Genomic DNA, 12,880 nt, shown 5'->3' with positions numbered 1-12,880 from the left:
AACGGGCGCGGAAGAGGTAGCGAGTATTCTCAAGAGCAAGCCTGCGCTCTTTATATGCCTTAGACACTCAAAGAATACCAACAGTACGCGACATCCATTGCTCACAAAGTAAAAGCATCGCTAAGCATCCCACGTGGTCTGTCAGGAAAAAGCAGACGACAGAGCAGTGTCTCTCAGACATCCCAAGACGCCTTGCGCCGCTCACTTGGGGGCGCGGGCGCTTTTCTCGAAAGTTCTATTGGATCCCCCGCGGGGATGGAGAGCTGTTTCTTCGTAAGACAAAGTATATGAATATGTTTCATTTAAAGTGATACATTTCGAATTATGATATATTTAGAATTGACAAGCTATAGTAGCTGCCAAGTACATCAGCTACTTCAGACCATCAACTACTATCCATTGTCAGAGAATGCCAGCGATGGGCTCATTTCAGTGCCAATCTACACAGCGATTTCTGCCACCAGGGGCGTCGGAAGGTGGGAGCAGACTGGTCCCACCTCAGTTTTCCCTCGGTGCCCGGCCCCACCCTGAAGTTTCGCTCTGATGGTTCCACCACGCCATTTTTCATCTGTATGCATCATCCGTGTCAGACTCGCTTTCAGCTCTGTTACTGCGCAGAGTGAAAACGAACATTAAAACGTAGACGACGAAATGCACCCGGATTAGGTACTGTCCACCCAATAAACCTCTATCCGAGAAACGTCATCATGACGTTGGTAGACACACAGAAACCAAAACAGATCGGAAGGGGAGAGCTGGGTTCCACGAATGGGCAAGTGTTCCCTGCCTCCTATTGAAAGAAAAGTAGGACCGAAGGTCAAGTCCTTTTCAGAGACCATCGTAATCCCCTCAAGACCGTGGTTTCCGGGCGCGGCCTTGTTCGCCACTATAGCTTTGAACGTAGTTCAACTCTACCAAACTCGTGGCGCTGTCGGGCATTATGACGTCCTTTGTTTACAAACAGGTAGAGGTCTATTACCATATATACAGGGAGGCACAGATTTCGCTCCAGCAAAGGACATCGACCTGTTTTTGGTCATTGCAGGGTAACACTCGAGGCTAGAAAGGGAAATCCTTATCCTGTGGCGAGGAGTCTTACAGGGGTTGAGACAGGTCATCCCAGATAAACAGAAAAGACGGTTCTTTGCACCAATGTGAACCTGCATTGAAATTTTCACAGCAGAGAGAGTAATAGAAGCGGATAAAATGGGCACCGCGAATACCAAAACTACAGTGGCTGTACCAAAACTCATGCGGCTCTGCCAGTGAGGCAGCGCACGAGGAGTCACGTGCTTACGGCTGCCAATAGGAGTGGACGCATCTCTGAGCTCTCTGACGTCGGAGCGAGTTCGAGGGCTTGTATCTTGCTAAGACACGTAGAAGAAGAATTATTTTTCTTCGGTATTCTGTCGTGCAGTACAATGCGCCCGTGATGTAATGAATCACACTTACGAAAGTGTCCCAACTCCTTTAAAGGGGTACTTCGGAACGATCGGTGAAAAAATTGCTGCTCATCGTAGTTGGTGCATAACATCCACAGTATACCTGCCATCAACTTTGTTTCTTTCTCGTGTGAGGAGTTATACCTCAAATAAGCGAGCAATCAAACAGAAACAGGAATGTTGATAGGAGTCTCAAAAACTTTCTCTTCCGAAGGCTAACGCGCGACAACACGTATCGTTTTGGGGACGTCCCAAACAGATCCCAACGTCGCTGGCTCGATTGAGGGATCCGTGGGGATGCCTTCAGAACTTATACTTGCTACGTCGAGCAACGAGGTCCGAAAAACGTCCCCATGGGAGCATGTCAGAGACCTCTGTACGAGTGGAGGGGGAACTGATTCACGGCAATGAGAGGAGGAGGGCGAGATGCTGACTGCGCGGTTCAATTTTCAACGGTCTTCTTGCGATCGCATGTGCTCCAGCGAGGCCTTGTCAATGTTGCTGCCAACGGCGTTATGTCAATGAATTGTAAGTATACTTTTGATGTGTTATTCGGAATCGAGAGTGAAGCTTGCTGTTAGTTTCAAACCATGCAAAGCGTTGTAATGCTCAAACGCGTTTTTCTTCGTTTAACTTCGGTTTAGGAACATCGTGAGCTACTCCTCGATCAAAGTGTGTTCGTCATGAGACGCAGCAAACGAACATCAAGGCGAATACTTCATCGTCATGTGAGCCAAGCTGTAGCGGGAAGCTTTTGCGTGATAAACTGAAGGAGCATCATATGACTGTCGCAACGACGGTGACGCCACGCCGGCAGTGAAACGCGTTCGATGTTTGTGGGCCAGTCAAGCGAACCGCTTTCGATGTTGGTGAACACTCCTAGTGATCATGAGCCACGTCCCGTGTTGGTAGATCAAAGTCTTGGCGACCACGGGAGCAGAGCAGTGATGTGGATGAGGTTCGTGACATTGACGGTGCGAACTTGACTGAATCGCGGCCTTCCCACCCGGAGGAAGCACTTCCAAAACTGACTGCAATTTTCGTACCTGAAGCATCATGTGTGCTTCAATATGTGGCTACCTACACTTTTTACGTTTTACAAGTCAGTATTTTTTTCACCTTTCACCTTTTTTTTTCACCTTCCACCTTTCATGTGTTGTACATGCAGATAAGTGCACAGTGCTTGGAACTTTGATACCTTTATTGGAACCTGCCATCGCCTAAGTACCATCATTTATTCACACTCACACACTGTTGCGAGAAGAACGATACCTGGTCGCCGCATCTCATCAACATGCTCAGGCGAAGTCAGAGTCTTTTTCATTGGAGTTTGTCTTAGTGTTTGAATGCCAGGGTATTATGAAAGGTCGTATTTTCTGTTTGTTTTTACAGATTGTTTTGTGGGTACCTTGTAGTGTGTTGCAGTCTTTGGTGCCATGATATTTTTATGGTCATTTTTCAGTTTTATTCAACACGGATATCACAAAGTTCATGTAACAAGAGAAAGGAACACACTCTAGCCAGTTCTTTCATAAGGTGATATGCCCATCGATTAATTTTTAGGTAATTAGGTTATGTTTTAAGCTTTCTCTTTTTACTGTGCTGCATGTTTGATAAACATTTTGGAGCTTCTCCCTTCCAGCAGTGCAATCTGTTATTGTAAGGCTGAGTTGAGTAAGGTAAGTTGAGACTTGACTGAGAAAATATACTTGTACAACAAGACAAGACAAAAGTACAACAACAGCAAGGCCACAACAAAGCTAATCTGTGATATACAGTTTATTACTGTGGATTGCTCTTGATGCTGTGATATTGTGATTTACTGTTATGCCAAGTGCTTCAATTCCGCATGCAAATGATGGATGTAGAATTACACTTGCGAGTCTCAATAGTAAGAATAAACTAGTTCTTTTCTGAACTCCCTGCTTCAAATTTTCAATCGTCGTTGTGCAAGCGCATTTAGTATTGAGTGCGCATTTTTTTGTAACGGGGCCAAGCAACGCAGAAAAATGGAGGGGGTAGGAGAGGAGGAGCGCCCTTCGGGCACATCCCATTTGTGTACCATGCTAATCCCAAAGAAAGCTCCATGGGACCTGCCAGATACGTCCCAGAAGCATATCCGCGTGTGCCATTGTTACGTGACAGGGATCATTTTGGGCTGTATTTCGGATGTTATAGGGATATCGTCGCCTTCCCCAAGTGACGTCTTAGAGATGTTTCTCGGACCTGCTTGTGTTGTTGGGGTTACGTCACCGTGCATGGAGCGGACATGGAGCGCCGGTCGTAGCCACTGCGTTACATTCCAGGGACACAACAACGGACGAAGATTGGGGATCAGGTCACTCAAACACAGATGGAAAGAAACAACGGTCATCTGCTTCCCTGAGGGCCAGAAAACAGCGTAGAAATGGTATGACTAATGCACGGTGACGTTGGCCGAGCAGAGAAAGGAAGAAGAAATACTTCCCTCGACGATCGGTGGGAGCCAGACTTTTTCAAATTTCGAAAGTCGCTTTTATGATTCCACCATCTTTTCAAGTGAGATATTTCACAACTGTGTTCAGTTCGTGTAAATGATTGTGGGAAAACCGTAAGCTTCAAATCCATTTTGTTGCGAAGTCCCCCTTTAAGCAGTTCGCTGATGTGCTTGATGACTCATGCAGCATATCTGCTGTCTTTGCCTGAGCCATGGCCAGAACACTCAGCAGAGCCTTATTAGTGCAACAATAACGATAACTATTGCAACGAAACCATTGTGCTTTTGATGAGAGCAAAAATAAAAAATAAACGAACCCTCCACCGCTCACGTAGCTTGTACTTCTATTTGTCTAATGGCACTTATTAAACCACCAACAAATATTTTAGTTTGTGGTACCCAAACGCAAATTTCTTTTGCGCCTCAGGGTAATCAAGAGCGCGATGTGACCTTCCCGTATGCATTACGAACGGATTTAATGGACGAGTCGTTTCTAAAAATGGCGATGAAAGTCCCCATTCATCATCTCAAAATAAAGTTGTCATCGTTTCTAATAAGCACATAAACGGCAACTCTGGGTTAGGTTAGGTTGGGTTTGGACTCGCCCCCCTCCCTCGCCGTAAGGGGCTTCCGACGCCCTAGCTTGCTCCTGTCCACAAGCGTTTCTATGGAATGATGTCTCGTAATTACACAGAGTTCTCTTTGTTATTTGGTGTAGTGCAACTGCTAAAACAGCAGCTTTCAAACCCCCTTTCACACCCTCCCCCACACTATGCAGAAAGGAAGGTGAATGAAGTCCATGAGTAACGTTCTTGTAGCACTAACCGGAGCTATACTATGGATTAGTTATTAATAAGGTTCATTTAATTTTAAGCAACAATGCAGCAAAGCCCCCCCTGATGTCAGCGGGATGACCAAGCTAAGCGAGACCTATTTTTTATGTACATTTGACGCATTTTGATTGTTTATGTCAGTGTTTCCTAAAGTGTGGTCCGCGGACCCCTGGGGGTCCGCGAGAGTGTCCAAGGGGGTCCGCGACCGTCTCTCACATTTCAGTGAGGATTTTCGTCCCCACAAACACACGCTCGTACATGCTGCCCGATTTCCAAACACCCAGAACTTCCAAAATTGCTACAAGCATGCTTCAACGGCTAGCTTTAAATTTCTGATAGAAAAGTCCTGCAATGCACGTTTGTCCGCGTCATACACATACGAACAAGACGAAGAAACCAGTCCGGAATCGTTTCTGAAGCTGTATCGAAAGCACGCACCAGCAGACGAGGTTGCTGGTTATGCACTGGCTAGCATGGGAAATACAGTGCGTCATATCGTTTTGCTTCGAGTTCGAACTGACTGAGAGTGTTCCTGTGTTTAGCGCATTTTATATTTGGCAGCCTGCGGACCTCTTGCAGTGATGGTGGCACTACAGATGATACCTCTGTTTGATATTATCAATCTTGAGAGTTGACAAGCAGTGCATCATCGAAGGAAAAGTACGGAATGGCGTAGCAGTGTGTTATCTTGGCTCGAAACGGTTCAACGGAAAGCGGTCTGTAATGCAGTGTACACAGCGCGTATCCCGGTATATGTGTGTGTGTGTGTGGGGGGGGGGGGGGGTCCGTGAATTGGTTCTCATCGCTTCCGGGGGTCTGTCACTGCCCAAAGTTTGGGAAACGCTGGTTTATGTCCCGCACACCGGAGGTGTTTCATATAATGCCTTTTTTTGCTTTACAGCTTGGTGTAGGATTAAATTAACTAAATTAGTGTAATTTAATTATTAGTCAATTTCATTAATTTATAGTAAAAAGATTCTATGCTCAATAACCTGACAGACTCATCCTCAGGTGGGAGCCCCTAAATTTTTTCTGTTACCCTGTTCTGTCTCCGAAGTTACGCCTGTATTATCGGCACCCCTTGTGATATTACACGCTTGTAGCATTTCAGTGCAGAAAACATCTGGCTCACAGCGAAAAAACTTGTGCTGTTCCATCATGAGGCATGGTTTCATCTGAAGAAATCATCCCAACCGGTTTTACTTCCCTGTATCGGAACCTTCGTGAACTGTAGAGCTCACTTTATTGCTTGCAACAATATCTGTGTGTTGAAACGAAATGCATAGCTGCTGAGTCAGAAAAGTCAGACACACTGTACAAAAAGGTAGAGTTTGATCCTGCTGCAACATAACGACAGCAATGTACAGCAGCCGATCTGTACACACTCTGCTTTGCAAAACATGGTGCGACTAATATTAAGAAAGTGAACAGATGCATACAAGATGATAGTTTGTTCATTTTATGCTAGCCTGCTACTTGTACTCTTTACACTTTTTCAAGCTGCGGCATGAAACGTGTAAATATATAGCGCCGCTTTATGCCTCAGTATATCGTGTTTCGCTTCAGGCAGATATTGACATTGATGTATGTATGTATGGCTTATGTACACTTATATATATATATATATATATTTAGAGTATTTGAACAGTGACTCTGAGAGTTACATACTCCACAGTACACTTGCTTGAAAGAATAGAATTTAGAGCTGCTCTCAACCACAATGCAAGCAGCCAACAGATAACAGGGAACCTACGTTCAGTAACGTGTTCAGACACAAAAAATAAAACCTGTGTGGAAGTATTTGCATCTCTATAAATCTGTGCATCTCTTTAAATACTAATGTACACGTACGAGTGCTCGTCTACAATAACGTCCACAGAAATTACCTGAGATGTCGCACCGTTTCGTGTTCTGGGCACACAAAGACGGCAAAAGCGGTATTGGTCCACAGCGAAGAAACTCGACTAACGTTGTGCAACGTACGGCCTAACGTTGCACAACGGATTTGGTCCGGGAACGGTTTTGGTCCTCGACACGGCGCACAGCGCTCAGCCATGGGTAACAGCACTGTTCCACGTTCCTGTTCTGAGGCTGCAGTTTTTCAGCAGCTACCCCATTTTTTCCGCTTTTCTACTAGTCCACCCCCGTTTCATATAGCCGTGTACCCGCTCCTCACCCTCCGAAAAAAGAAGAAGTAGTCCCCAAAAGTCCTCTGCTTCTTCCGCTTGTCGTCATTCCTGAACGCACCGCTGGACGCGTGATCGCTGCACTCGGAGATGAATGTCTGCAGGTCGCCCGGCGGCATCCCGTGCTCGTGGATCTCCCTGATGGTCTCGTAGGAGTCCATGATGACAGACAGGAACAGGCTGATGACGCAGTATATGAACAGTATCAGGAACAGGTAGAGATAGAACCTGGAGAACCACCAGATGATAACGCTGTCTGGGTCCAAGATGGCGAAGGTGGCAAACATGTCATCGCCGTTCATGAGCGCAAACAGGCACTCGGACGTCATGCTCAGCGAGCGGAACTTGATGTGGTGCGGCCCGAGGACGACCCAGCCGCAGAAGCAGAACCCGGCGTACAGGAGGACGGCACACAGCAGGAACCGGAGGATGTTGGGCAAGGCGCGCCGCATGGTCAGGATGAGGATGTTGTACTTCTTGAAAAACCCGAGGTACCTCAACACCCCGGCCCACACCAGCAGGTTTCCCATGCCCAGGAGCGTCGAGCACAGATTGTACTGCTGGCCGTCGATGATCTGCTGTTCGAGTTGGATCTTGAAGCACGATCCCACAACAATGAGGACGTCGTTTACGATTATCATCACGTACCAGAAGTCCACAAATTCGAGTTTATCGGACCAGGTCAGCTTCTTGTGGAGCACAGTTTCGAAAAATAGCACAGTCTTCTTTCGAAGTTTTTGGCCGCGCATTAACGATCTTGTGCACAGCAAGAGCGATGAGATGCAATTTAAGATGACAATTGCGTTGACGGCTTGACGACAGCCGTACTCGAACCGGTTTGAGGTCGAGGACAGGACGTTTGTATGGCACGCTAATTTGGTAGAAACCATTTCCAGCGAGATTAAAAGCTGCCCATCGTGTGCCTTATTGTTGTACACGATAGAGACGTTGTAGCTGTAGCAGTCGGGCATGTCGTATTTGCTCAGGCTCTTCAGAAAAACGGTTTTGAGCGTAAATTTTAGTTTAACTTCAATGAGCCTCTGAAAGATGATGCTGAAGTTGTGCTCTCCCAGGTACTGGTCAATGCGAAAGTTCTTCCAGCGCGGATCGTTCGCTGGAAACCCGTCGATTGGCAAGCATTTCCTCACAGCGTGGTTGTCGAATATCAACGTATCGTTGAAAGGCCAGACATAACCCGTTCGATAGAATTTCTTGCAGATCCTCATGGGGACAAGCGAACCTTGAGGTGAATCGTACCCGAAAGATCCGATCGCTGACGTTGTAATGTTTGAGTACATTTTCACGACTTGGTTAACGTGGTCGTAAAATTCTCTCTTGGTGTACACCGCGTACGGTCCAGCAGCTGGAGGGTACGCGGCAACCTCGCGCACGCTGTCCCAACCGCTGAGGAATATGTGGTGCAGAGCGATTGTCGTGTCCCTGTGTTGCTGCTGGTAGGAATAGCTGTCCGTACCAAACAAAACCAGCTGCGCGGTAACCAGCACTATCTTCGTGACTTGGATTGTCAGCTTCCATGGGACCCTGCCCTTGGCCTGGTATTTCTCGATGGGGTTCATGAAAAAGAAGCGAAGTTTTCTTCTCATGCGCTCTTGCGTCGGGATGTCTTCATAAGCAGGATTCTTCGGTAAATGATCTGTATCTCCGTTTCCATGGTCACTGTAACTATCCTCCGTGGAACGTGAGGTGGTAGCATGGTCTAGAAGGTCGATGTTCCTTTCGTCTTCTAAGTGTGCACAAGCAGGTCTGCAGACAGAGCGATGCGACGTTTGGATGTTGGCTGACATTTTACAATCCTTTTAGTGGGCGTAGGCTTCACGAGCCATTTACCACCAACTGCGTTCACATCACCACACACATCATTTCGCTTTCGTGCTGCCTTCCGGAAGTCACATGAGCGTTTTCTTCTCTGTTCGTGTATTTCACATCCGGTGAAAACAAAAACAAGAAAATCACTTGTGGCGCCACCTGCACCAAAGATGTGAAGATGGCGGCTACGCTGTCTGACGATGAGTTCCAGCGCTTACAGGTAAGTTAAACCTGCTGTTGTTCTCAATTTTTATATAACATGAATTCCTTAAGGCACGTCACAGAAATTATCTCACTTTATGGTGTGTTTCGTCTGAGCTGTGCACGGGGCTCTAATTCTTGTTGCTGTTTACCCGTACTTGACTAGTGCTCGTCAAGGTTCTGTTTTGGTTCATTTTTTCTAGAAAGGTGCGCATTATGTGCCGGAAAGGCATATTTTCTTGTGTGACATTGATACTAGCCGCCAAGAAAGTGACATATGTGTGCTATTTTTTTTTTTTCTTTATCAAATAGACGCAGCTTCTTGAACTGCGAAGCACGAACTACAACTTGGACGAAACTTGCAAACGGCAACAACAAGGTATTTGCTTTTGGCTTCAGCGAGTAACTTAACAGAAAGTAATCACCTTTTATGTTCAAATAGCACACTGTTGGTGTCTGTTATTGTTGACATCATGTAACTGAAGTAAATTCATAACGAGATAGCATACGGTAGGCATCTTTCGTTTCTACTGCGATTGTCTCATGCGTACTCCATCATATGTCACTGTATTTTTGCATAGCTACATTGGAATGTTGTTGGTTTGTGCTTGGGAGTTGTTCCAAGGTGGATACTGCTTTGTTCATAGGGACAGGGCTCTTGTACCGCTTATTATAATCATGCTCACCCCTGCCGCGAAGGGAAGCAGTTGGTTTAAACATGGCGCCCATTTGGACAAAAAATGGTGTCTTCTATGTCAACAACGTGTGATCATGACTGTCTCCCAAGGCTTGTGAGTGTTGTAATACCTGTTTCCTGTTATTGCAGAGCTCTTTACCGTGAAGCACCATCTCGAGGAGCACAGGAAGGAGCTGTCAAAACTCAACCAGGCATGTTCATGGTCTCTATAATAAGCTTAAGAAATTTCCTCTAGCATTCTTTCTTTTAGCATGGCAGCTGTCTTGGCGGACAGCAGGAAAAATCACATCTGTCAAATTTTTTGTTGCAATGTACTTTCTCGAGTTCAAGCAATACTCAAATACACAGTGTTCAAATTATTCTCAGACTCTGAGCCGTAGCAAGAAGGCCAAAGAGATAGAGAAGCTGTTATCAGACAATGGAATTCTTCAGCGCAAGCTGCAGAGCCAAGAAGACGAGTTTCGTCTTCAAAATGAAACTCTCATTCAGGAGCTTTCTGCAGTAAGTATTTACTTATTTCCCATTTGTGTTTGGGTCCGTATGGGAGTTATATGTAAAGTGTAATGCTTTCCAATATTGTTGTATTCTTGAGAGAACTGTGTCTAGCTGGTGGATATCCATAGCCCATCCAGCCATTTGCCCATCCAGATCCGGCCATATTCCCCTGATTTTTTTGTGTTTGGGACTCAACACGTACTCAGATTTTTTTAATTCTGAGCTAAATAATTGTGTGTTCAATTCGAATTTCAAATATGACATGGAATCCTGAATTCAAATCAAAGCCATGTCTTTTCTGAACCGAATATATTCAAGTAGTTCCGAAGCTGCACTCTGAAGCCAAAAAATGAAACCAAGTCATCAGTTCTCGTAAGCGTGTGACCACTCCTGGACTGCCTTACTGGCGGATGGGTCTGCAGTGATGTCACAGCTGGGGTGTGTTTTGGTGCCTCCAGAAAACTCCAGCTGGCGTTCTAGCCAACGAGAGTGGAATTGCCACATGACTCCTGATGGCACGATGTGGTTTCGTTTGTGCCATGCTGGCCATACTGCCCAGCATGGGTTCAGACCCTGCAGGTGTACTTGAGAAATATTTTCTTTTTAACTAACGCCATACAGTTCCCACAGTCTGTGGTTATTAAATAAGGAAATAAAATTAATAAGAGCTAGGCTGCTGCCTACGAGCCGTGCCTTCAACAATAGCATGAACTACGCCTCCCCAAATGATCGGGTGAGAGTCGACAAAAGAGACTTTTAGAGACGCAAAGAGACGCAAACTTTTAAATTTCCTTACTCCTTTAACTTCTTCATTTGAAAGGTGAAGGATGACTCAGCATAAACAAACACTACTGTTTTGCTGAGGTTCGATGCAACCTTGGAAGATAAAAAGCCTACAGACACATCGTATTTAGAGCCTGAAGTTTTTGGGAAATATTTTTTTCTAAATTTGCGGGGTAACACTTAAGTAAATTAACATCTACACTACATTCATGCGAATTTGGATGAAAAAACATCCAATCTGCTAAATTCGGGGAGAAATCAGGCTCAGTTACTCAAACTAACTGTAGTGGTTTGGTACAAACGGGGATGTTTCCGCATTTGCTGCCAAACAAGTAAGTTAGTGCATTTCGAGAGATGCCCCAGTAAGGGCAGTTTGCCAGGTAAAAATTGGGTTTCACCTTAAAGGGGGCAACCTCCAATTCGGGGTGCAAATTTGGGGAAGAATCTGGCTAAACCCTAAAACTTCACTTTCTAAATATTCAGAGTGATGTGTATGTGATCCTGATTGCAGTGTGCTATATTGCCTGTACACCCACCAGTAGGTGTCAATGGTGGTTTAGGCCCCCCAGTTTTCTGCTGCAGCAAATTCAAAATTCTGCTGCACCGACCTGTAGATTCCGCGACCTTCTGCGGCAAGGAGTTAATGACTGCTTGAAACGGACACACTTTATTTCCTTGGATAATGTCAGAACAAAACATATTTTATAAAATTACAGATTCAAAGCGATGTTGTGGCTCAGCATTACATTATTTAGTGTGTTTCCCTGTGACTGAGGATGCTGTCTGCTGCCTACAATCATTTTGTACCTGCTGAAAGAGCTTCCAGCATTGACAGAGTTTATAGGAATTGACAAATACTTGATCGCAATAGACGCTAAATTTGGAGCAATCACCCTCATTCCGTTCCAAAACCGAATTATGTTGATGGCTTGTGGAGGTGGGCTGATCTGCTTAGACTCAATGGAGCCAAGTCATGATCCACAGACTTCAGGTCCTTGGCTGTCTGCAGATAAAGTAGCCTTTCTGCTAGGAGGTTTGAACCTTCTGTTTCAATGGCTGGAATGTCCTTGAATTCGGTGAGTTCATGTGACAAGAGTAGGGGGTCCAAGGCCCTCATGCTTTTGAGGAATTGCTAGCTCTCACTGTTTTCAAGGATCTCCTGTGCTTTCTGAGCTGGCTGCGGCATGCCTCTTTTTTAGCTTTCCTTCCAGGTGGATAGCTTCTTCCTCTTCTACTCCTTCCTGCCCCATTAGGGCAACATCATTATCCATCGGATGCGACTTTCAGATAGTCCCGTAATGCAAACATGGCATTGAACACCTTGAGGGAAGCAACTTGCTGTCACTCAGCTGCCCTTGGTAGTCTTGCAACCTTTTTGCCAAATACCGCTGTGCAACGGGTAGAATACTTGAGCTCTTGCTGAGATGCACACACGAGCTTGAGCACTAGCACTTGACTCTTTGAATGCCCCGACTTGGGGCTTACAGTCACTTTATACCCGACAAGCCGAGGGTCTGGATCCTCCCCTGCCCAGCAGGGAACAATCGAGAACGGACCGTGCACATCGTCAAGGTTTGGCCGTCAGTCCTAGCATGCGCAGCGTAGGTGGCTCGTGCCATAGACAGATTGCTCAGGAAAGTTCACAAAGTGCTGATTGTCCTTGGCCTTACTGTGTATTCACACGAGTGACATCCTTGCAGACGATTCTTGTGGAAGAAGATACAAAAACACTGCTCACAGATATGGAGTTCCGTCCCATGTTACGTTGAGCGTTCACACGGTGCGGAATATCGGGAGTGGCGTACTGCACACTTAGCAGACGACACCGTGAGCGTTTCTCCTGTCGTCTGCTACAGAATATCTTGTGGCTGTACATAAACACTGGATATTGAGCGCTCGTGCTCAGCAAGCTATGACGTTTTTTGCGTCTTCCGCTTCCG

General features: G+C 45.9%; 2 protein-coding genes across 5 annotated transcripts in view; one reads left to right on the top strand and one right to left on the bottom strand.

Moving 5' to 3' along the window:
- Positions 1-5,963: 5,963 nt before the first annotated feature.
- Positions 5,964-8,859, bottom strand: LOC135388332 (mucolipin-3-like). The gene has a single exon (XM_064617816.1). The coding sequence runs from the start codon at positions 8,740-8,742 to the stop codon at positions 6,901-6,903; it is 1,842 nt and encodes a 613-aa protein (XP_064473886.1). The 5' UTR covers positions 8,743-8,859; the 3' UTR covers positions 5,964-6,900.
- A 23-nt stretch (positions 8,860-8,882) lies between these two features.
- LOC135388331 (GRIP1-associated protein 1-like) overlaps positions 8,883-12,880 on the top strand; it is a 56,640-nt gene continuing 52,642 nt past the window's right edge. For all 4 annotated transcript variants that reach the window (XM_064617814.1, XM_064617813.1, XM_064617815.1 and 1 more), the window contains exons 1-4: positions 8,883-8,984; positions 9,278-9,344; positions 9,792-9,853; positions 10,029-10,163. In XM_064617814.1, coding sequence (XP_064473884.1) covers positions 8,943-8,984; positions 9,278-9,344; positions 9,792-9,853; positions 10,029-10,163 — 306 coding nt within the window. In that variant the 5' untranslated portion in view covers positions 8,883-8,942. The remainder of the gene's footprint in view (positions 8,985-9,277; positions 9,345-9,791; positions 9,854-10,028; positions 10,164-12,880) is intronic.

Source organism: Ornithodoros turicata, chromosome 3, assembly GCF_037126465.1.
Source record: "Ornithodoros turicata isolate Travis chromosome 3, ASM3712646v1, whole genome shotgun sequence".
NCBI lineage: Eukaryota > Metazoa > Arthropoda > Arachnida > Ixodida > Argasidae > Ornithodoros > Ornithodoros turicata.
Note: the sequence above shows the minus strand (reverse complement) of the source record. Positions and strands in the feature narration are given on the sequence as shown.